The sequence below is a fragment of the Triturus cristatus genome, chromosome 3_1, assembly GCF_964204655.1.
Source record: "Triturus cristatus chromosome 3_1, aTriCri1.1, whole genome shotgun sequence".
Taxonomy (NCBI): Eukaryota; Metazoa; Chordata; class Amphibia; order Caudata; family Salamandridae; genus Triturus; species Triturus cristatus.
The window spans coordinates 782,199,373-782,222,034 of NC_140583.1; the positions used below are offsets into that span (position 1 = coordinate 782,199,373).

Genomic DNA, 22,662 nt, shown 5'->3' on the forward strand with positions numbered 1-22,662 from the left:
GAAATTCGTCCTGCTTGCCTTTACCCTCAGTCTGTCGGGGCTGGTCACGCTGTTGTGGAGCACCCAGACCTTTGCCACCACCTCCGCCACCGGACTGTGTAGCCGATGTTTCCTGTGAAGAACGAGGAGAGCGCTGTTCAGAAACCTGAAATCTATCAGGAGACTTTATAGCAGCACGATCGCGCAGATCATAAGTGCGTTCACTACTAGACTGTACGGGAGAGGCAGGCCGAGAGCCCTGTTTCTGCTGCTGCTGCTTCCCCTGTTGTTTAACCTGCCATTTTTGTTTAGGAAAAAAGGGCCGGTCGTCCTTACCAGACGTTTCTGCCTTACCCTGCTGCTTTAGATCGGGATTCTTTATGACAGGCTTAACTCCTAAAGAGCTACGACCCAAATCCCGATATGCCTCTGCGATTATTTTCGCAAATTCCTGCGGTTTGTCCTCCTCAGGAATTCGTTTCAGTTCATTACGAACCTGGAAATGCAAAGCATCACCCTTCAGGTTACCAATTATCATGGTAGCCACCAGGTCAAATTGCCCGAGGAGCCGCATCCCTAACTCTATCGCAGACTCCGCACCATGGTTCTCTTGAACTCGTTTGATTACGGAGGGCAGCTGCAACATAGACGGAGTGCCATAGCACTGCGCGTACGTCGCTGCAAAGACCTTGCCCCAATTTGTACAATCGTCAATGTGTGGGACCAAGTCCTTAGGCAAACTAATGGTGAGGATCCTGTGTTTCTCCACAGGTGAAGTATTCGGGTAAACCGCTTCTATTTGGTCAAATTTCTCAGCAAGCCAAAAGGGGAAATCATCCCTAGTAAGGGGGTGCTTGCCCATAACAGAATTGACCATAACAGGACTAATGACCACCGCGTGATGATCAGTAGGCTGTCCCGCAACAGCAGGCGCCCCCGCCTGCATATTGCGCGACACATACTGCACCAACGCCCTATATACCGTAATTAGGGCAGTGTGTAGTACACGCAGCTCAGCCACAGTCACCGTGAGGTAACGGGGATGAGGCGTAAATCCGGCTAGTACCGGCCAAGTGGCCCCTGCAATTGATAAAGGGCCCATTCTCGGTGGTATAACCACATGGGGAAGGGCGCCATTAAACCAAATAAGATGCTGCCAAGCAGATATTGGTATTTCCTGTGTCCTATACGGCGTATAGTTCGCCGGCACTGCAGCGGCAGTATAAGAATGAAAGGTGTCATCATCCCCCACCGCTGGAATCGTCACCCAAGAGTAGAACAACTCATAAGGATGAGCCGCATCGGCTCCCACCACAAAGATGACGTTCATACCAGTGTCCGGTACCCCATACTGCGTCAAATGACGTTTCAGAGCCGCACGGCTATGCGCCGCAATATCCACCGACATTAGGACAATACTCGTGAAACTATCAGTAGCACAAGGGTTCACTAACCTTTTTAATTATCAAGCTTGAAAGAACCTATATCAATAGACCTAGGTAGGTTTAAATCCGTCAGACTTGTTATCCGGAAACAAGAGTGAGGGTGTTGTGGACAAACGCGAGCACTACTAAGGCATTTCAACTCATAGACCAAACGTTAGGTGCGCCATGTTGCAGGGATTCTGCTTATACACAGAACTATGCGTAGAACCCCAGGACCTCAGTAAGTTGTGGTGTACCAGAAACTCACCTCAGAACCCAGAACCCAGTGTCCGGCTAGCATAAGTGTCCCATTCGTTATCCGAGATTTAGCTCGGCGGTCCCAATGAAAAGACAACCCAGAACACGCGACTCAGTACATACTCTCAGGAATGGTGGGAATCGGAAATACCCGTTCGTATATTATTCTCACATCAGTCCACAACAAGAATCAACAGAGACACGGTGAAAATAAAAAGAGTTTATTTTTATAGACCACGTGTCCTAATATGCAGTACTTTGGCTAATACAAGCAGACAAATGATTAAAATCAAAACCATCAGCATAGTTACAATTCCATAGAATATAAAAGGGGTGATCATGTTATAATGACAGTGGATACTACCACTTTCCCTTTACTAAGAAGCTAATATTATTATTAGTCTAACAGAAGGTCTCTTAGGCTTGAATAGGGGACCCCATACCTCAAAGATCAGCTTAGTGAAATCACATCACAGGAGCATCAGGAGACTTCTCGCAGGAAGGCTCGTCTTCGGTCTGAATAATAAACATGATGTCCGTGATATTAAAAGCACCAACTTTCAGGTATGTGCAGCTGCTCGTGTGTTATGGCTAAATAGTGGGTCGATCAACCTAGAGTGGAAAACATGCATTGTCTAACAACTCAGACTGTTTGTCACATCGTGTGCAGACCAAGGTCGCTTCGCAGAGCTCGGGATGGTAACAACAGATTGCTCTCGTGTGAGGCAAAACTCGAGTCAGCAGTTCGTTTAAGCAATAACATGTAAATGCAGTGTCGTGTGCAAAAGCAGCAAGATGGCTTTCTAACTTCTAACGCGGTTATGCTAACTTAACAATGTATGTACGTATTAAGGGAGTCCTTACTACAGTTTAGTGATGGCAATTACACATTTGATAATAGATTGCCGACTTAATGTGCATTTTCTTGGGAAAGGAAGAACAAAGTTTGCTCACCATCGAAAGAGGCCTTTCCGCTGGTCTGAAATTATGTAACCTGCAACAATGTTGTTTGCATGTATTCTTGTCTTTTATAGAAGTGCGTGTTTCTAGTTAGACAGGAACTACTTCTTGAGAGGCCACTTTTGAGCAGCTCTTTTGTGAAGTCACTTTTAGAGGACACTTTTAACCATCCTTTTCCTATCCCTGACAGTTGGAGGTACTGCTGCATCTGTTGCCCCATAGTTCCTTGATGAGGCTTTATTTGCACAGATTACTACTGCAACTGTACACTGATGCTCTGGATATTGAGACCCGGCTGAGTTTCATGAACTACTCTTTATGGGGAGTTCAACTACTTAATTTGATTTTGAACTTTATGCTCCTTTGATCTCACTCTTTTCACTAACTCTTTATGGGTTCTATTTGATTTTAATTATTTACCTCTATTTAGAATAGGAATTAATTCCTTTAAGGAACACTCTTGCTATTTTTCATTAATATAGAAACTAACCATACCTTTCTTGATAAATTTCTGTAAACAGATTTTATGACTTACTAATTGAATAAAAAGGAAAATAATTTTACCAATCTCTTTAAGGTTTTCAACACCAATCTAAAACTCATTATTGACTGAAGTTCAGAACCGATTAATTTAATGTCGCTTAAAAAGGATTTGATTTAGATTCCATTCAAAAACGGTGGCAAAGATCTGTCACCTAGAAGAAGAAATTGGCAGGGTGTTGGAGCCCATTCTTGTAATTCACAGGTTGAACTGGTACTGGAAATTGAATTGGACTCTTTCCGCGCTATCAGTAGTGCAAGTGTGCTCCACTTCAGGACTTAGAAAACCTATGAAGGGTAAGACTTTGAACCAAAATACTTCACTATTCACAAACCTTAAAAGGAATGTAATAGTTAGCACAGGCAAAGAAATGTTAAAAAACATACTCTCGTAGCCAGGCCCAACAAATAGATCCAGTCTGATCCGGGTGTGGCCACCAACACAAACATTTGGGAATGAAAAAAATGGAAAATGGCCCTCTCTCAAGGGTCACCCCAAACTTTTTGCCTTCCTCTGCTTCTTTTTCAGACCCCATTTTTGCTAGCTTTAGGACTCTGCACCCTTCACCACTGCTAACCAGTGCTAAAGTGCATGTGCTCTCTCGCTAAAACTTGGTAACCGTGTCACTGGATTCAAACTAGCCTGGTTGATGAGGGGCGTCAGCGCGAAACTGGTTTGGCAGTTCAGGCTGGTCGATTCCCATGAGGAATAGGGTCAAGACTGATTTGCATATGGCTGGGTCTGAATTAGGGTGGAAAAGTGAGCTTAGGAACAATGATGGATTCTACCTAGATCTGTGACTGGGGGTGAGCGTCTCAAAAGTTTCAGCACTCCGTTTATCGTCTCCGTTAACGTTAGCTCATACCCTATTGGCATATTCAATTTAGTTAGAAGTCCCTAGTAAGGTGCACTACATGTGCCTCAGGACTGTAAATTAAATGTTAATGGTTGGTCTGCAGCACTGCTTGTGTCACCCACATTAGTAGCCCTCTAACCATGTCTCAGGCCTGTGAATACAGTTTACTGCCTCTTCAATTTGGCATGTAATACTAAGTGCCAAGCCTTAAACTCCCTTTTGTTACATAGAAGGAACCCTTATAAAAAACCTTGGTAACCCAAAGGGCAGGTCCCTTTGTAAGTAATAGGCAGTACACGCACTTCTGTGTTCTACATGTCCTGGTAGTGACAAACAGCTACATTCATTTTTCACTGCTGTGAAGCCTAGTCCTCTCATCGGCTAGAATTGAGAATTCCTTAAAATACATTTAAGCTGTAATTCCTGATGAGAAAGAAGTAGCTTTCTCATACTTCCTATCTTTGGAATGGTAATGATGAATCCTCTTTACTGGTAAGGTCAGACTTAAGATTACTATTTTAGAAATGCCACTTTTAGAAAGTGGACATTTCTCTGCTTGTACTGCTCTGTGTGCCTTACAGCCGGTCTTGAATACACGTCTGGGCTAGGTGACCGATCCCTTTGTGCATTCCTTCCAGACAGCCAGAGACACAGGAAAGGGCTGGGTGTAATTTAGACCCATCTGCATTCATCTGTATTCTGAAGGCTCTTCCTGGTTTGATGGGAGGAAGGGACTCACCATTAACCTTCAAATGGTAGTGGCTTGACCCCATACAAAGGACTGATAAACCCCACTAATAGTCTGGAGTAAGGGCTGGGATTAAAATTAATATTGGTGTACTTCAAAACCACCTTTTGAAGTTTCACTCACATCAAAGGCCCATTTCAGTATAAGTACCGGGTCTCTGGCCCCATCACATCAGACACCTCTGGACTTGCACTGAATCTCGGTCAGAAGAACTGCGCAAAGGACTCAAATTTACTGTTTTTCTGGAAGGACTGCGTTTCTGCTTGTTGCCCTTTGGCCTGCTGCTCTCGGACTAAAAAGGGAAGGCTGAGTCCAGGTCTCCTTCCAGCAAAGTGATCTCCAAGGGCTTGTTAGCTTGCCTCCCGTTTCTGAATTCTCAGAGACACAAAAGACTTCCTGCAGTTCTGTTGGTGCTGCCGGACTCTGCCTCCTGTGAGTCCTACCCTTGCCTGAGGTACCTACCTCAAGTTCTGGGTCTCAGAAGTGGCTTCTGCAGCTGAGTTTCTGCAAAATCCGACGCTAAGCAGCAAGAAGCACCACAAAGTCTTCTAAAAAACTACGCTGGATGACGCAAAGCCTCACCACGCACACTGCGCCCCAGGATCCAAGGTACTGTGTTCAGAGGGCCCAAGTGGGTCCCTGTAGCAAGCCCATGCTCCATCATGGTCAGCCTGAACTTTGGATTTACACCGGTCCATCGCAACCTGAAATAACCTTTTCAGCATGACCCGTTTGTAAACGTTTTATTACATTTGTTTATGCAACATTCAATAACTCGACTTCTACTTGATGGATTTTGATAGTTTTGGACTTGTTTTACTCAGATAAATATTCTCTATTTTTCTAAACTGTTTTGGAGTCTTTTTGTGGTGTATTTACTGTGTTGTTGTACGAGTTATTGCACAAATACTTTACACGTTGCCTTCTAAGTTAAGTCTTCCTGCTCTGTGCCAACCTACCAGGGGCTGAGAAAAGGATAATTTAGGATTGTGTTGCGACTTACCGTGACTAGGATTGCGGTCTCTAGTTTGACAGGGTGCACATCTCTGCCAACTAGAGACCCTAACAGAAGGCATGTGGTTTGGGGCTCTGAAGGGGGGAGCTGGATAGCAGCATACACAACTGAGCAAAGTTGTAGATTTTGTGGCCTCTGCAACAGATGTGAATCAGATAGTAGAGGGCTGCAAATTATTTGATGGTAATGATACAACAACCAGGCCACAGTGTGGTCATGAAGACTAGTGTTCTACTTAGGCAAACAAACCTCAACTGCAAACATAACAGGCAGGGAACCTTTTCTGTCCCAAGAGTTTTAAACCAGGCAACGGACCCACTTCTTGTGGAACTTCTACAGTACAACATTTCTCCCCAGACACACGCCATTGAAGTTCACACACTTCCTATTATCACACTTAACATTCCTCACAGTTCTTTCCCCATGTACAGCTGCACTTTCTGGCCTGCCTCGCATCTAAAATGGACATACAATACATTTTGGGTTTTTGCCATATCCCAATACGACTGCAGCAATATCAAACTGAAGACGAATGGTGGGCAGGGGATTTCCCTCTTACGTTGACATGGTGAAAATTGAAAAGTTTACGGTCATGAAATTCCTAGGAATATCCCTTTGGTAGCTAAACCGGTGCCATTCCATCTCAATGCTGCTGCGCTGCACCATCCCAGTTTCCTCAAGGCGCTCTTGCCAATCCCTACACCCATGACTGAGACCACAGCCAATTCACTACACTCATGAGCGGCGTATGCCCCTTCCGTACATGTTCAGTATGGTCCTGGGGTATTCAGTCATTGACACAGTTGCGTCTGCAGACTCCATGCTGGCCTGGGTCCTCTATCCCCATATCAGTGTCACCTGTGTCTCTCGCTACGGGATTACATCTCGCAAGATGGGTCGCTATCAAGAGCTTGGCAGCTACTAAGTGCAGCTGTCCTTGTGAGACCAGCGCTTCATTTGTTTCTAGAAACATGGTGCCGTTTTGCCTAACTGGTCTCACTTATTCTAGGTTTTGGCCCGACAACGGCTGCGTTAATTTACATACATTTGTTTTTTTTAGTACGGTTATGTGCACATTGCTCTGTGGTCCCTAGCTTTACCGAACACTTACAACCTGGACCCGATGGCTCCCCTAATCTGCAGATAATGCAAGCAAGGCACACCTTCCTCCCCCTCCCAGTGACTGGTTTATGCATGTTTAGAGACCCATGTGCAGGAGGCTGCCCTGGCGTCTCCAAGTTTTTCTTTTGTTTACCTTCCCTGCCTGTAAAACCAGGAGTATAAATCGCTGTGCTTGTTTGGTACTCATTCAACCCCTGGATATGTATGTTAATAAAGCTTAACCCAGGAGTAAACCTACAATTCATTAGTCCGCCATCCTAATCACGGATTGTCAGCTGGTTATCATCATCTCAGCCCTCCCTCTTTTTACTATTCTGTCTTATGCTATCCAAGATGGTCCCCAACTAAGTCCTCTAACCCTCTCACTTCCACATCCATAAACAGCGAAATAGGACTTCAACATGAAGTAGAACTGAAATAGGACTTCTCACAGCCCATCGAAGAAGCAGCCCTCACCTCTGCTTATTTCTTGGCAGCCATCTTGTAGTGGCTCCTGCCTTTATCTGCTCTCAACCTCCTCTACTTTCTCTCATCTGCTCCTCCCTGCTTTTAACTCTGAACTTGAAACCACCCCATAGCTATAGGTCAAACCCCCTGTTGTCCTCCTCAGGGCATAATTTGTTCAATATCAATTATCCACCAAATCTACCCAAAATTCAACAAAACCTTTCAAACATAAAACTCTCGAACTGAATACAGAAACACTTATAATAGACCAATAATTTTGCATCAATAAGGGTGTGTCAATTAATGACCTTATCTTCTTAAATAATCGTCATGCTCAATGGAGAAAGGTGATATCCTCCATACTCAAAACTACCTCCAAGAAAATACCTCACGGCTATAAGCTTACCATCACGCCCTCCCCTGTGTAAAATGCAGAAGCCACTATCTCCATCTATAATAATGGCATAGTGTTCATTCAGTCCTCTAATCGCAACTTGGAACTCTTTAACAATCTCTTCCCCTACCTCAAGGTCAAGCTAGACAGTGATCAAACCACATCCCCCTCATCCTCAACTTCCCACAGAACCCATTCCGAATGATATCTACTTTCCACCCAGTCCCCCTTCCACCTCATCCCACTACTCTCCCATAGCAGACACCTACTCTCCTACACTTGGTGTCTCTTCATATCAAAATATAAACTCGTTTTGAGAGACCCTACTCTACCCCAAACCATCACTTAATCAACTGTCCTACCCAACCTGCAAGTGAACCAATTACCAACACTGCCCCATTCAGTTTAGGAGCCACACCACTCCCAATCAACGGATCCAATGCTACGATACCTATAGTGATTCCTAATAAATTACCTGTCACCCATCCCCTAATATTTAATGTGCTTCCTCTTGGACAGTGCTACCACCAGATAGAAGCCCAATTGTGATCTCTTCACATCTGGTCTCTATGACCACCTTCCTTCTTACTCCCCTGCTACAGCTCAAAGTACGAACTCTGACCATAATCCCATCACCCTACCCTGGGACACTACCAATTCGCTTATCTACTGCCTTAAACCGAGGACCTCTTCCCCATCCAATATAATACACAATTTCTGCCCCGAATAAACTCAATATTAACTCCAAAGTACCTCCCTGCTCCATTCTATGCCCAATGCTATAAAACCAGATCTACTATTGATGCGGGCTGATATCCTTAATCTTCTAAGTATCACCTCTAACCTGAAACATAACTGGTTTAAACACTTGATCCATCACCAGAACCGTAACACGCACCCCCTTATGCCATCCGGCTGATAGTACTGCCAACAAATGAGCTATTCAACCTAGTTGAAGATGTAGACCGAATCTAGACCATTCTGCCCGACCCAACAGATTAGACACTTATCAAACAATCATATCCTCTCCTTTTTCGCCTTTTATAACCCGCCCCCAATTGATCTGGTTACAACATCAGAAAAAAAAATCAGACACTTATCACCTAACCACCTAGGGAAAACCATCCTAAACCGAGATCCATTAATAAAACGAACCTCAAACTAGTCCCCATTGCACACATCTACCACGGTTACTAACACGTACCTAAAATGTTCACTACTAAACTGCCGGTCAGCAGTGAAACACGCTTCAGACAAAAAGGATGTTATACTCAACCTGGACCTAGACCTCCTAATTCTCACAGAAACCTGGTTAAATTAATCCTCATCCCTCATTCTAGACATCCTAGTTCTATGACATCATACGGCTGGACCACGCAGACCGCCACAGGAGTGGACTAACTTGAATATATTGGACCAACCTATCACTAAAACAGACACATACTACGCCAATATCCTCCTGCAACTTCTGAGGCTCAACATCTCAACCAAAGACATCTCATCTTGCACTCTGCACACAATCTCCTCCCCACCCCCGCCACCCCAGGGGATAATCATATTTTCATCGAACAAATCATGTAGATCTTATCTATCGACAATGAACCACATGATAGATTTACCTAGGCTATTCCAACGCTCACTGGAAGAACCCAATGGATCTGCTAGTGAACTGTTTCAAGGCCTTTCCCCATGACTTCAACCTGATCCACACCTGCAACAGCCCTACTCATATTAAAGGGGCCAGCTTAGACTTAATCATTGCCAAGAAGAATACCATCCAAACTGACTATTTCACCCTGCAAATGGATTGACTACCACTGCATCACCTTCTCCATAGCTGAAAAGGCACCCATCATCAAAGGTCAACCAGTGAAAACCAAACCGTGGGTCACAGATACTCGCTACTTCAATCCAGACATGCTATCTGATATGAGTTAAAGGAAAAACGAACGGGCCAGAGATCCTGTTTCTGGATATGAATCCCTAGAGTGCTTCTAGGAACTTCGCTCAAGGCTCTGGACCTTTCCAGGCTCGTATAAACAGTTAAGTTATTAGAGAAAGAGAACAGCTGACACGTGTTTCGCCCCGGATGCGCTACGGATAGATCCGGGGACCCCACGAAAGACCACTATTGGACCAACTTCCAAAATTGATGTTTAAATACATTGTCCTCAAATAATTTTGAAAATGTACAGACTAATCGTCTGACACCATAACGCTGGAACGAAATGACTATCCTTGAGAAAGCCCTGGGTCAACTTGCCACATCGGGCGAAACACGCATCGGCTGTTCTCTTTCTCTATTAACTCATTCTGCGAAAAATTAGAGACGAGTGAAATGGATTTAATCAAGTGGTGAATAAAAAGAAACATTCTCACTCAAATCAACCTGAATTACCTGGTTGTATTTAAATAAGGATTCACCCTACTGACCAAAATATACTCTCTGAAAAGGAGGAACATATGCTCACACCCCCACCCTACACTATCCGATATGAACCACAATTTCTTGTCCCCTCCCTCTGACATGTTTGACACACAAGACCTCACAGAGCACTGTTTTAGCTCTATGTGCAACACTTTGGAGACTCCGTTGTCCCCAAACAATTAAAGAGAGTCCCGATAAGAAGACCTAACTCTTGGTTCACCTGTAGCATTAATGAGGAGTGCCGTTCCCTTAGACTTGCGGAAAGAGCATGAAGATGGACCCCTTCTTTGACACTCCTCAAACTTCAGTGGCAAAAACAGAGGGCCTACAGCAGGCACATTAGAAGCTCCAAATCATCTTTTTTCCATCAACAGCTTGACATGGCCATTAACCGACCCAAAAGATTCTTTGAAATTGTCAAAAATCAAATTAATGGGAAACACAATTCCTCCTCCTCAGACATTCAAACTCTACCAAATTGTGAAACATTTGCCTCCTTATTGAGAATAAAAAATAGACCTTGATCTCCGGATTGCTGTGAATATCTTACCGATCCAAGTTCCACCAAATTACACCTCCATATCACATGAAGATTGCCCTGGTAGTCACCACTTCAAACCTAAAAACAATGCCTCTTGGTCCATCTTCCACACATTTGATGAAACGGACATCTTACAATTATTAACATCCATAAAATACACAAATCACTTCAATGACCATCTTCCCTCAATGAGACTATACACCTCCTGCTGCCTTTATGGACCAGGATAAACCATGCCTCTTGCACAAGGCGCCATTCCTGACTGTCTAAAAAGTGGCCAAGTCACCCCCATCTTAAAAAAGTTGGGCTCCGACCTTTACGATCCCAGCAACTACCACTCTATCTCTAGCATCCCAACTTTAGCCAAGCTCTTAGAAAAATGTGTTCATAAGCAACTCTGCAATCAGATTTCTCAATACCAACTCTTCAACCATAGCCAATCTGGTTTCAGACAGGGTCACAGTACTGAAACTGGCATGGTCCACACTGTTAATACTTTTACACTTAATCAAAACTAGTCCTGCTGATTAATCCTACTTGAGCCATCAGCAGTGTTTGACACAGTCAAACAAGAGATTCTCATGAACCTCCTAGTACCCAGAATGGGTTGCACCAGTACAGCTTTAAAATGGTTCTCCTTATTCCTACAAAACGGATCTCAAAGAGTCCTACTCAATTAAGTCCCAATTGACCAGACACCAGTCACAATTGGCGTTCTCCCAAGGTTCTACGCTTTCCCCACCCTGTTTAACAGGTACATGGAGCTCCTGAGGGAAATCCTCAAACTCTAACATCTCCTACCATATGTAGGCTGATAACGGAACTTTACATGAAAACTGCCTACCTGAAGAGATCAGCACTCTCAAAAACACCCTGACTAAAACTCAGCAGAGTCTGACTCGCAACCACCTCAAACTCAACGCGCTCATAACCAAATTCCTATTTGCTTCTCTACCCAACTTCACCTCTAACAAAAACAGTTTTTGCTTCTGGATAATACCCTGTGTCTCTTTGTAATATTTGTGCACATATATTTGTGCACATTCTTTATTTTTTTCCATTGCACATCACTCTGATATCATCCTGTGACTATGTATTACACTGTGTACAGTCTCGTTTATTTTCCATTGTATAGCGCTATGATACCAGAAATGTCTTGTTCACGCTATATAAAACTTCATAATTTAAAAATATTAAAAATAAAAGCTATAGCCAGCATTTTTATTACAAACAGAAAGTTACATTCTGGACTATTGTTACCGGCGGCCAAGACAGCAGCAAAGTTGCAGCACGCATGGGCATCTTAAACCCTTGCTGCCACATAACAAATGAGAACATCATTTGATTTGACATCTTCGGTGGGGGCAGACAGAATCAGTCACAAGTAGCAACAATGGACCGCTATGGACCGCTTATGATGGAGATGCGGAGAGGTGAGGTTATTGGCGGTAGACCACTTTTCACAGTACTCACTAAAGTGTGTTATGGGGCAGGTGTGAAATTAGTAAATAATATGCATTAATGGGGCGACAGGCAAAAATCACATGCATTGAAGAATCTGTATCCGAGAAACATGACCTCTCGCTGCTCACATATACTGACTCCAGCTGCTCACGTGGTCTAGGCATGATCAGGGAAGTAGCTTTCGGCACTTCCTGTATTTTCAGCCTCCATCTGTTACCGGTCATCCAATTTAAGCCGTGCACGCAGAGCTACGCTTGAATGCCCGTCACACCACTGCAATGACATTATGCCCTTGGCAGGTTTTTCCTAGAAGAGGCGCAGTGAATAATTCCAGACTTGCATCACAGCGAACTGGGCAACTAGCCAGGACTGTTCTACTTTGCACGCAGTGCACACGAGTTCGAAGCTTAGGGCAACAATCACACCTCCGATACGTCCCTCTGTATATCGGGTGAGAATGCTGAAGGAGAGACAACAGGTTCATTTCACCAGCTGCCTACTCAAGAGAACAATTAAGGAACTGCTCCTAAAGCGTGCAGAGTTGTCGAGAAACAGATATTTTAAACGGAAATACAGTAGTTGCATTCTTGCCATTCAAGCGACAGATGTGCCACGCTGCGCTCTGAATGTCAGAATGCCCATCTGAAGTGTTCTCCACCCATTTCCACACTCTATTCAGAAATGGTGCTCGATTGAACCCCGAGGTAGGAAACGCAACCGGTTTTATTACACGCCTGAAACAATGCGTGTGTTATTCTGCATAGCAGAATAAATAGCACTTGCATTTTTCTAATAGTAGAGTAACACAAGTATTTTTTCAGGCGTATAATTAAAACCTGCAGACTCTACAAGCTCGAAGGGGTATTCTTTGTCTACACATCTGGGGGGGTGAAACTGGACCTTGTTTTAACCTAAAATGCTGAGCCTTATCCAATGAGCACAAAAGCATTGGTCACAGTCATAGAGAACAAAGTGCAGTTCTGTTGTCTGCAGCTGCAGTCCTGAAACAAGGTACTTTTCCATGGGCCACACTGGAATTGGCCAAGATCAGCAAATGAGAGATTTGCTGTTTAGAATTGCTGTCCTAGGTCATGCACAATAGGCCGGGAAGGGGGGGGGGGGGGGGGGGGAGGGGGGGTAGCTTAGTCAGTGAGATTCTGGGGTGTGAACCTCAAATCCCCCTCCTCCCCCCAAAAAGTTGACTACAAGGTGGAGGGCTGAGCTGGTCAAGAGTTATGGATGGTTTCCATGAGGAACAGGGTCAGTACTGAATTGCATTAGGCAGGCCTCCGTCGAAGGTGGCACAGTGGGTGAAAAACAATGTGTTATGATGCTACCCCAAGCGATTGCCACTGGTTAGACTATTTACAAGCATTAATTCCATCATCTTTTGGGTGCTTGATTTCCAGTAGTATGTCTCGAAAGTTGACCCTGGCACAGCTTTCCAAGCTTACTACTGCCAATGTATGCAAATTCCAAAAAGTAGCACATTTGTACAAGGAGTACTTCTATGGGTGCAGATTTGCTACTTTTTGGATAACCCAGTCCCTATATATAGTTAAGATCCCGATCCATAAAAATAAACAAGTTAAGCCCTCTTATTGAAATGAGAGTGACAAGAAAAACAGACATGGTAGACCTGACTCTGGGGCCCCAGACCCACCCCAAACACCCTGCTGAAGCTATGCCGCACCCGGGTCTGGTAGTTCTTCTTGGGAACTCATGACTATGGTCTCATACAACACAATAACCTAGAGAATCTGCCTTGGGATCACTTCACCGCATGCACTTCATCTCCGATGCAAGACGCCTTGATGATAGAGTTGGCAAATCGGTGCATGAGGGCAGGGTTCTAGGTTTCTAGTCCTCACCTTTTAAAAATGATTTTATCAAGTGACTGACAGCCCCATGCACTAAGCCCAAGTTGCAAATTGAGAAACGCACACAGCCAAATGAATAGGCCGGGCCGAGCTGAGCCATGGGTCTGGCTTGGCTCAAAGAGTCCATGCACGAGCCATGAAAATGTTTGCCATGCACATCATGCAACAACCCTAATGCAAAAATATGACAAAAATCAATAAAAAAATTTTTTAAAGTGTATTTCTTTAACATGCAGAAGTGTTTCACCTTAGTACAACAGATTACATGTCTGCACAGACACACATTTATTAAAAGTGTTAGGCTTTAGTAACATTCATGGTTCACGCCCCCAACGTTAATGCCATTAGTGAATTGAGCACGACAGCAGTCAAGTAAACCCTAAATATGGCCTATATTCTTTTTAAAGATTGATCAACATTATAGAATATTAATTCAAACATAAGTGGTGTTTGTACAGTGCACATCCGAACTTAAGTACTTAAAAGTGTGCTCATATGACCAAGAAAAGGAGGCTCTGTTAAATAAAATATTTGCCTAAAGTCACATATTTGAACATGCAGGGAAGCTAGTATGGAGTTCAGGTTAACTGGTTTCACATTTTGAAATTCAGCCACCGGATGGTTTCTCGGTCTCTCTCATTTACATTAATGGTCACTATTTGGTCTTTAATTTTTGGCTCACACTGTGAAAAACCAACAGATAACAGACCTGACCCAACTCAGGAACTCGGACCCAATTACCAAGACAAAAAGGCATTTATTTGGAAAGGGGGGAGGGGTGGGGGAAAGAGAGAATCACACCCTAGCCACCCCATAAATTCGCACCCCCGACTATACACAACACAATGCCTGACATTCACGGAGAGTGATCATTTTGAGTAGATAGTGCTCTGCTATCCGGCAGTCTCAAAGGACGCGGCCTTTACAATCATGCATTGAGGTGCAATGGTAGACAAAAGCCCCATTAGCACTTACTGACCTCTCTCCCAAGATAAAATATTTCCAGTCACCACTGAAACTCGGAAAGCAGAACTTGTTTTAAGAAACCGTGAGTGGATGTATCCCACAATACATGCACGGACACCCATGAAGAATGCTTCTTTGGGCAATGGATATCTCACCTCTGAATCTTTGTCCAGCTGCTTCCTGGTCTCCAAGAAGCTCTGCAGTACCCGGTCATCATCTGCCTCCATGTGCGACAAGTCACCAGGGGAGCTCCACAGGTTCTTGTCATCATCTATCCTCAGGTCTCCTCCCACTGTGTAGGAGGGGAAGGGATTGTTGATGCTGTGAAGGAGGCATGAGAAGACAAAATTGAAAGTGGATTAGCCAACAGGAAAGGCTCAGTGAATTACATACTTGCTGGTGAGAATGTCTCTGTCCAGGAGGTCACACATCTGATTCCCGTTGAGGTCAACCCATCCCATTCAACACTTCAATCCGAAGTTGGTCAATAGAGTAGCATTATCTTGCATAACAGTTGCACCTCTGATTTATTGCTGTTTAAGACACAAAACTGCAGAATGAATCACTGAATAAAGAACACATTATTACTATTGTTTTCCCTATCCTGCAGAAGAAAAAAAACACATGCATACGTTTTCAAGTATAGGGAATAAGAAATTGGGATAGAAACAAAGAGGAAACACATCAAAAGTATCGCCATATAGAAAACAGTCGACATTGAAGAGTCCTCAGAAGCTTAGGAGGCGCTACAGATTTGGAAAGAGGGGGTAAAGCGTATTTCAATGTAGTGAAAAGAACAACTATGAAGAATAGGTTTGGTGGCACATTTTGAAGCACTTTCTACCCCTAAGTGGGACACTGAAGTACTTACCCACACCAATAGCAAGCTACATAGTGTAGTGTTTGTGGCTAGAAGGATGCGGTTTTTGTTTTCACTCTGTGTGAGGAGTCTTTTCAAATTACACGCGAGTACATCACCACAGAACACTAGAGGTCTATTCTCCTGCCAGCACTGCCGCTTCACCTGCAACACCGAAACAACGTACATCACCACAGAACATCAGAGGTCTATTCTCCTGCCAGCACTGTCACTTCACCTGCAACACCGAAACAACCAACAACGCCAAAGACACCGCAAACATGACCGCATCCACTAAACTGACCGAGACCACCAAGGAACAACTCCAGTGCATTCTACTCAATGATGACTCGAGAGACACGTCACAGAGATCTGGGACACAATATCATCTCCACCCTGGATGTCATCTTTCTCACAGAAACCTGGCTGAACCCCACCTGTGTGCCAGACATTGCCATCACCACCACAGAAGGCTATAACATATCACACTGTGACCAAACCAACACACACAGAGCTAGAATTGCCATCATATACAATGACACAATCCACTGCACGGCCTCCTCAGACGATCCAACCCCCAATAATGGAGCATCTTAACTTGCAAATTCACACAGACGGAAAAAGCACCATCTGAGGAACCCTCGCCTACAGACCACCAGGACCACGCCCCCAGCCTCTGCAACGCCAACCCTCACCTCATCGCCATCAACTCCGAGCACTACATCTTCCTTTGGGGATCTTAACTTTCACCTCAACAACCCCAGTGACACCAACACAACGGACCTCCTGGAAAGCATGGGCAACATCAGTCTCAAGCAACTTGTCATCGACCTTACCAACATTGCAGAACACACACTCTATCCTAACTTCACGTCCAGCGACAGAGCCCAGTACAACTATGTCTCACAGCTCACCTGGACCACCCACTGCAGCATCCACATAGCCATCTTAGGACCTACTAACATTGGCACTATGCCCCCCAGCTCCACGCACAGAAACTGGAAAAAGAGATCAGAAGACCAGTGGAATAACACTCTTAACTCCCACCTCCCAGAGACAACATCCAACCCAGAACAGGCTGCCAAAAACTTCTCCCAGTGGATCACAGATTGTGCCGATAAAACCACCCACCAAGCAATCCAAATCTAAAAGGACTAGCCAGAAGAGCCAACTGGTTTACTGCAGAGCTGAAATCCACCAAATGCAACTGCCAGCAACTAGAAAGGAAGTGGCGCACCGGCAAACAGACAAAGACCATACCATCTTCAAACTAGCACTCAACCAGTACCACTCCGTCCTAAAAGAAACAAAGAAGAATGCCCTAGCAGGCCACGTAGAAGTCAGCACGAATCACAAGGAGCTCTTCGCGATCATGAAGGAATTCTCCAACACCGCAGCTGCTGGGAACACCACCACCCCCTCCCAAGAACTTTGTGACACGCTGGCAGACTTCTTCCACAACAAGATCTTAGTCAACAAGGATAATTTCAAACCCCAAACCACCACCGCTGACAGGAACAGCTTGCTCACACCCACGAACAAACCCCGAACACCAAGTCACCCATTGGGACCCTCTCACAACTAGAGCACAATCTCCATCATGAACTCAATTCAGTTGGGTGCATCCACGGACCCCTGTTCCCACCATGACTTCAACCTTGGGAGCAAGACGATTGGCAACGAGCTCAAGAAAGTACTGACCACCTCCATCACCTCAACCTCCTTCCTCAAGGACTGGAAGCAGGCTGAAGTGAGGCCCCTCCTGCAGAAATCTGGCGACCCAGGAGGATTAAGACCTACCTGCCCATCTCCCTGCTCCCTTTTCCAGCAAAGGTACTCGAGAAGGCAACCAACTAGCAACTCATCAAGCACCTTGAACACAATAACCACCTGGAACCTCTCTCTCCGGATTCCAGGCCAACCACAGCACTGATCGCAGCCACCAATGACATCAGGGCCCTCCTGTGCCACAGCAAAACAGCAGTCCTCATCCTCCGGGACCTGTCAACCGACTTTGAACCATCTCCCATCACATTTTGATCATCAGACTCTACCACATCGGACTACAGGGAGACACCCTCAAATGGATCGCCTCATACCTCACCGGAAGAACCCAGAGAATCAGTCTCCCACCATTCAACTCAGAACCCAAGAAGATCATCTGCTGCATCCCCCAAGAATCATCCCTCATCTCCACCCCCCTGACCAACACCATCAGATCGCATGGGCTTAACATCTCCTACACAGATGACACCCAGCTCATCTTCTCGCTGTCAGAAAACCCCTCCACCACTAGAGCCATCCTCCACAGCTGTATGATGAATGTCACCGACTAGATGAAGGACAACTGTCTCAAACTCAAACAAGACGGAAGTCCTCATCTTGGGGGGCAACACCTCCCCATGGAACAACGCATGGTGGCCTGCTGAACTCAGTCCATCCCCTGCCCTGACAGACTTCGGCCACAACCTCAGCATCATCTTGGACAGCAAGCTATCTATGAAGAAACAGGTAAACACAGTCTCTTCTGCCTGTTTCCGCATCCTACTAATGCTCCAGAAGATCTTCAGTTGGCTCCCAGTCAACACCAGATGGACAGTCACACAGGCCCTTGCACCAGCAGGGTGGACTTTGGGGACTCACTCTACGTAGGAATCTCCACACGCCTCCTGAAGAGACCACAGACAATACAAAACTCAGCAGCCAGGCTCATCCTCTACTTCCCCAGACTAACCCACATCACACCCCACCTCAAGAAGCTACACTAACTCCCGATCCAGAACAGATGCCTGTTCACCATGTTGATCCACGTATGAAAAGCCCTGCACAACGAAGGACCATCTTACATCAACAAAAGCATTACCTTCGACCAATTGACCAAACACCTAAGATCTGCCTCCCTCTTTCTCACAGACACCCCCTGGATCCACAAAGGCAAAGGTGGAAGACGCTCCTTCTCACACCTGTTGGTCAAAGCTTGCAACAACCTTCCTGTGCACCTCAGGACCGCCTCATCACTCCAGCTATTCAGGAAAGGACTCAAAACCAGCTGTTCAAATGAACAGATCACCACAGCGCAGTCAGCAATTGCAGCGCCCCGAGACCCTCATGGGTGTTTTGCCACACTTCACAAATCCTTGACTGATTGATCTTCTATGACATCATTGATATCAGTGCAACATTTGCTTTAAAAATATTGAGGAGAAAACTGTGCATGGCAGGGTGTGCGAGTTATAGTTACCTTAGGGCACAAGTTATAGTTACTTGAGAAAACTAACTATAACCAGTGGTCAAAGTGGGCGGAATCAGCAGGGCACAGATTGCCCCTATTTTTCCAATTTAATAGAATCAGTTCCCCTACTTTATTTTAAATTCATCCCAGTATGGCCAAAATAGCCAAGGCCTATAGATAAGGCTCAGCCGTTCGGGGATGGGCGGGGTGGGCAGAGAAGGAAAAGGACTGTCTTTTCCTTCTTTCCCAGAGAAGACAAGGACAGTGTCCACTTTTCAGTGTCCACTTTTCCTGCTCTGCCACCGTCAGTTACCCCCCTCTCTTTCTTCCTTTTCTTCCCTCTCTTTCAGTCTCTATCTCGCTCTTCCTCACTTACTGAATAAAAACCGTGACTTCAACAAACGGCTCTTACCCTCTCTTTCCTCTCCTTTCCTTTATTCATTCCCCTGTGAAATGGAGTCAAAAAAGAAAGAAACACTTTTGATGGAAATGCCGTCTGTTTTTGACATTTTTCTATTCCAACATGCAGACTCGGGGCGGAGAAAAAAAAAAGGTTCCAAATATGAAAAATAACTAAATTACTAAATGAAGCAAGACAGAGTGGTCACAAAGTGGCCAGATTGGTTTTATTCACACCCAAACACATTAGCACCACTTTACAGAGTTTGCCAGTGAATCGCTACTTTCGTTTTCTCGTCTTTCTTTGAACAAAATTGTTTTCCCCGGGACAAGAAGTGCACAATTCCTGAAGGTACTGCAATACCTGGTTGATGTGTGGAATGGAAAACGTTTAACGTAATCCATATCAGTAGTTTTCCTTATTTTAGTTTATAAAATGCGTACCGCTGCTCTGTGTTCAGGGATGTGATCTTTTTAAACCATACTGCTTATGCTTTGTTAGGACATAAGCAAAGGACATTAAAACAGGGCCCTTCTGGGCCCTGTAGTCATGTCCTTAACTTTTCAAGCAAAAATACTCATTGATTTCTGGATAACGAGTGTAAAAGCGTTAAGGCAACCATGTTGTGCCTGCCTACATCTCACATTCTTTACTTAGACGCTCCTCCAGTCTGGGCAGGACTATCCATTTTCGTGCCGAGCCATCGCATCACACTCATTCAGAGCAGCATGGTTCGCAGGATAGTTTCCTGCCACAGAGGTGCGTGCCCAGCCTTGTTTTACAGGATTTTGTTTATTTAAAGTTTATTTAAAGTGGAACTCCTAATTCAGTGAGGTCTGATTTCAGTTGCACTACACTCGAGTGGAGTCCAGCATTTCGGCCTCTAAGGAAAGGCCTTTCGACAGGTAACTGCGTTTTTTGTTGTTGTTGTTGTTAAATAATGGGTTATCCTCGCTTTTCCCATCAAAACTCTAGCATCAATGAACCACCAAGCGAAGAAGCTGGACGTCCCTCCGCCAGAAGATTATCCAGTTTTTGATTGTTTGGTGGTGGATGTGCGGATTTTAGTCATTCTCGGTCTAATACTCAGATGCATGCTTAACTTGTTTACTCACTCTTTTGCAGTGTTAGGAGTTCAGAAACACAGAACCAAGCGTCTTTACGTGTTTAAACAACAATGTTGAGTTTATAACTTTGTAGAAAACAGAAAAGCGGGGAGGGTATATTGGCTAACAGCCAAAGCTGCCCACTTTGGAACTTTAAAACTAGGTTCAAGGCGCGGCATCATCCTGTGATTCTGAACAAAGCACTTAATATTAGTATTTCCATAAGTGTTTTTTTGTGTTTTGCATAGTGCTGAAGCTGCTTCTCTGGTCACTGGTCAGTAATTCACACCTCTAGGCAATGCTGCAGCTGCTGCTTTGGTTCGGTCAGTAATTCCTCATTCGAGGTCCTCTACACACAGTGCTGCAGCTGTGTCTCTCTTCCCAGTGGTAATAACTCCCAAGTCCTCTAAACTCCTCTAGCAAAAAACAATATCATTTACAGCGTCAATAGCACTAACTTTCATAAATGTGAGACCGATTTCAACGCAAATGCTAGTTTTGTTCAGGTAGCATATTGCTCTGGTACAGTGCATAATTAGAATCGAGTCGCATCCAGGTGTTTATAGCGGGGCACACTTGGGTTGTAGCTGACGGCAGTGTGAGTTTCGTTCAGTGGGGCAGTATGGCGCTCAGAGGGGGAGAGGATGTGGCACTATGGGCAGAGCTGCCAAATACGGAACTTGGAAGCCAGGCAGCCTTCATGACCAGACCACACTCCTGTGGGAGCACACTCCCATTCTAGACCTTAGAAACCCTGGTGCCTTAGCACCAGCAGGTGGACCATAGCGGTGGCAAGTGTGGGTTACCCTTGAAGGCCTATCCACCACAATCCAACTCCAGTCTTGCGGGCAGTACTATGAAGCAGCACACCCTAGAGCGTCAGTGACTGTCACAGGACCCTTGAGGCCAGTCCACCCCAGCCATTGGTACCTCCATTGGCCTAGTTTCAGCAGTAATTGTGCAATTCACCAGGGACTGGCAATGAGGGATTTGCACGGACACCAAACTAAGTTTGCAAACTTCACGGTCTCTCTGCTTCATGCACAAGCACTTTTAAAATGTGCTGCCTGCTTTGGGGTAGTTGGAATTATGCAGCAATGGAGGACAACATTATGTTGCAGTGTTGACTAAATTAAGCAGCAAAAAAAAAAAAAAAAAAGGCTGCTGCTTAATGTGATACATTATTATTTTCATATTTTTTACACATACTAACAGTTTCTGCAAAGATTCTGCCTCATTAGTACCAGCGTAATTTGCAAGTGTAGCAGTGAGAAAGGTGACCGACCAGTCAGTCAACATTTGCAATGGGCCCTCCTCATCGCAGCAATACAAGTCACACTTGTATAGTAACTTTTGATCCGTTTGAGCTACAAACAATTTTTATGTAAAAATCGTCAGATTGTACAGCAGATTATGTATTTTTTGGCAAATATGGCATAGCCATAATTATGTGGAAAACATTTGCAAACTAGGATATTTTGCCTTTTGTTTGAAATGCTCTTGTGGAAAAAGGGAGAGGAACTGATGACAAACTCCATGGCTCAGAGACAAATGGCTTGTGATTCCACTTTTAAGCATATGTCGGACATTCTGTGATTGGAAACGTATCCCACTTTGTGAATGTATTTTAATGTCAATAACTTATATTAAACATTAAATACATGTGTCTCCATTGGTTCACTTAAATAACGTAATAAGCTGTAACTGGTCAGAGAAATGTCAAACAAATACAAAAAATTGGCCACACCCGACTCTGTCCACTGACCCAATCCTCAAGTTATTCCTGCCCTCCAATTCCCTGCCCACAGTTCCCCTACTTATTTACCCCCATGTCGACCACTGACTGTAACTGATGAATTTCTATTGTTTTGTGTGAGTAAAATCTGAACCCAATTATAACATCCCAGTAATTTTTGTTTTTTACAGTGAATTTCTAAGGTTGTTTTAGTTCTATTTTGTAACTATAACAGCTTTGTTTTTTTCCAGAGGAAAAGAAAAAAAATATATATATATATCAATTACTCTCCCAGGTAAGGAAGAAT

General features: G+C 44.6%; 1 protein-coding gene across 2 annotated transcripts in view; it reads right to left on the minus strand.

Moving 5' to 3' along the window:
* The window catches only part of MREG (melanoregulin), a 152,994-nt gene that overhangs the window by 101,469 nt on the left and 28,863 nt on the right, over positions 1 to 22,662 (minus strand). For both annotated transcript variants that reach the window (XM_085645001.1, XM_085645000.1), the window contains exon 3: positions 15,179 to 15,344. In XM_085645001.1, the coding sequence (XP_085501127.1) occupies positions 15,179 to 15,344 (166 nt within the window). The remainder of the gene's footprint in view (positions 1 to 15,178; positions 15,345 to 22,662) is intronic.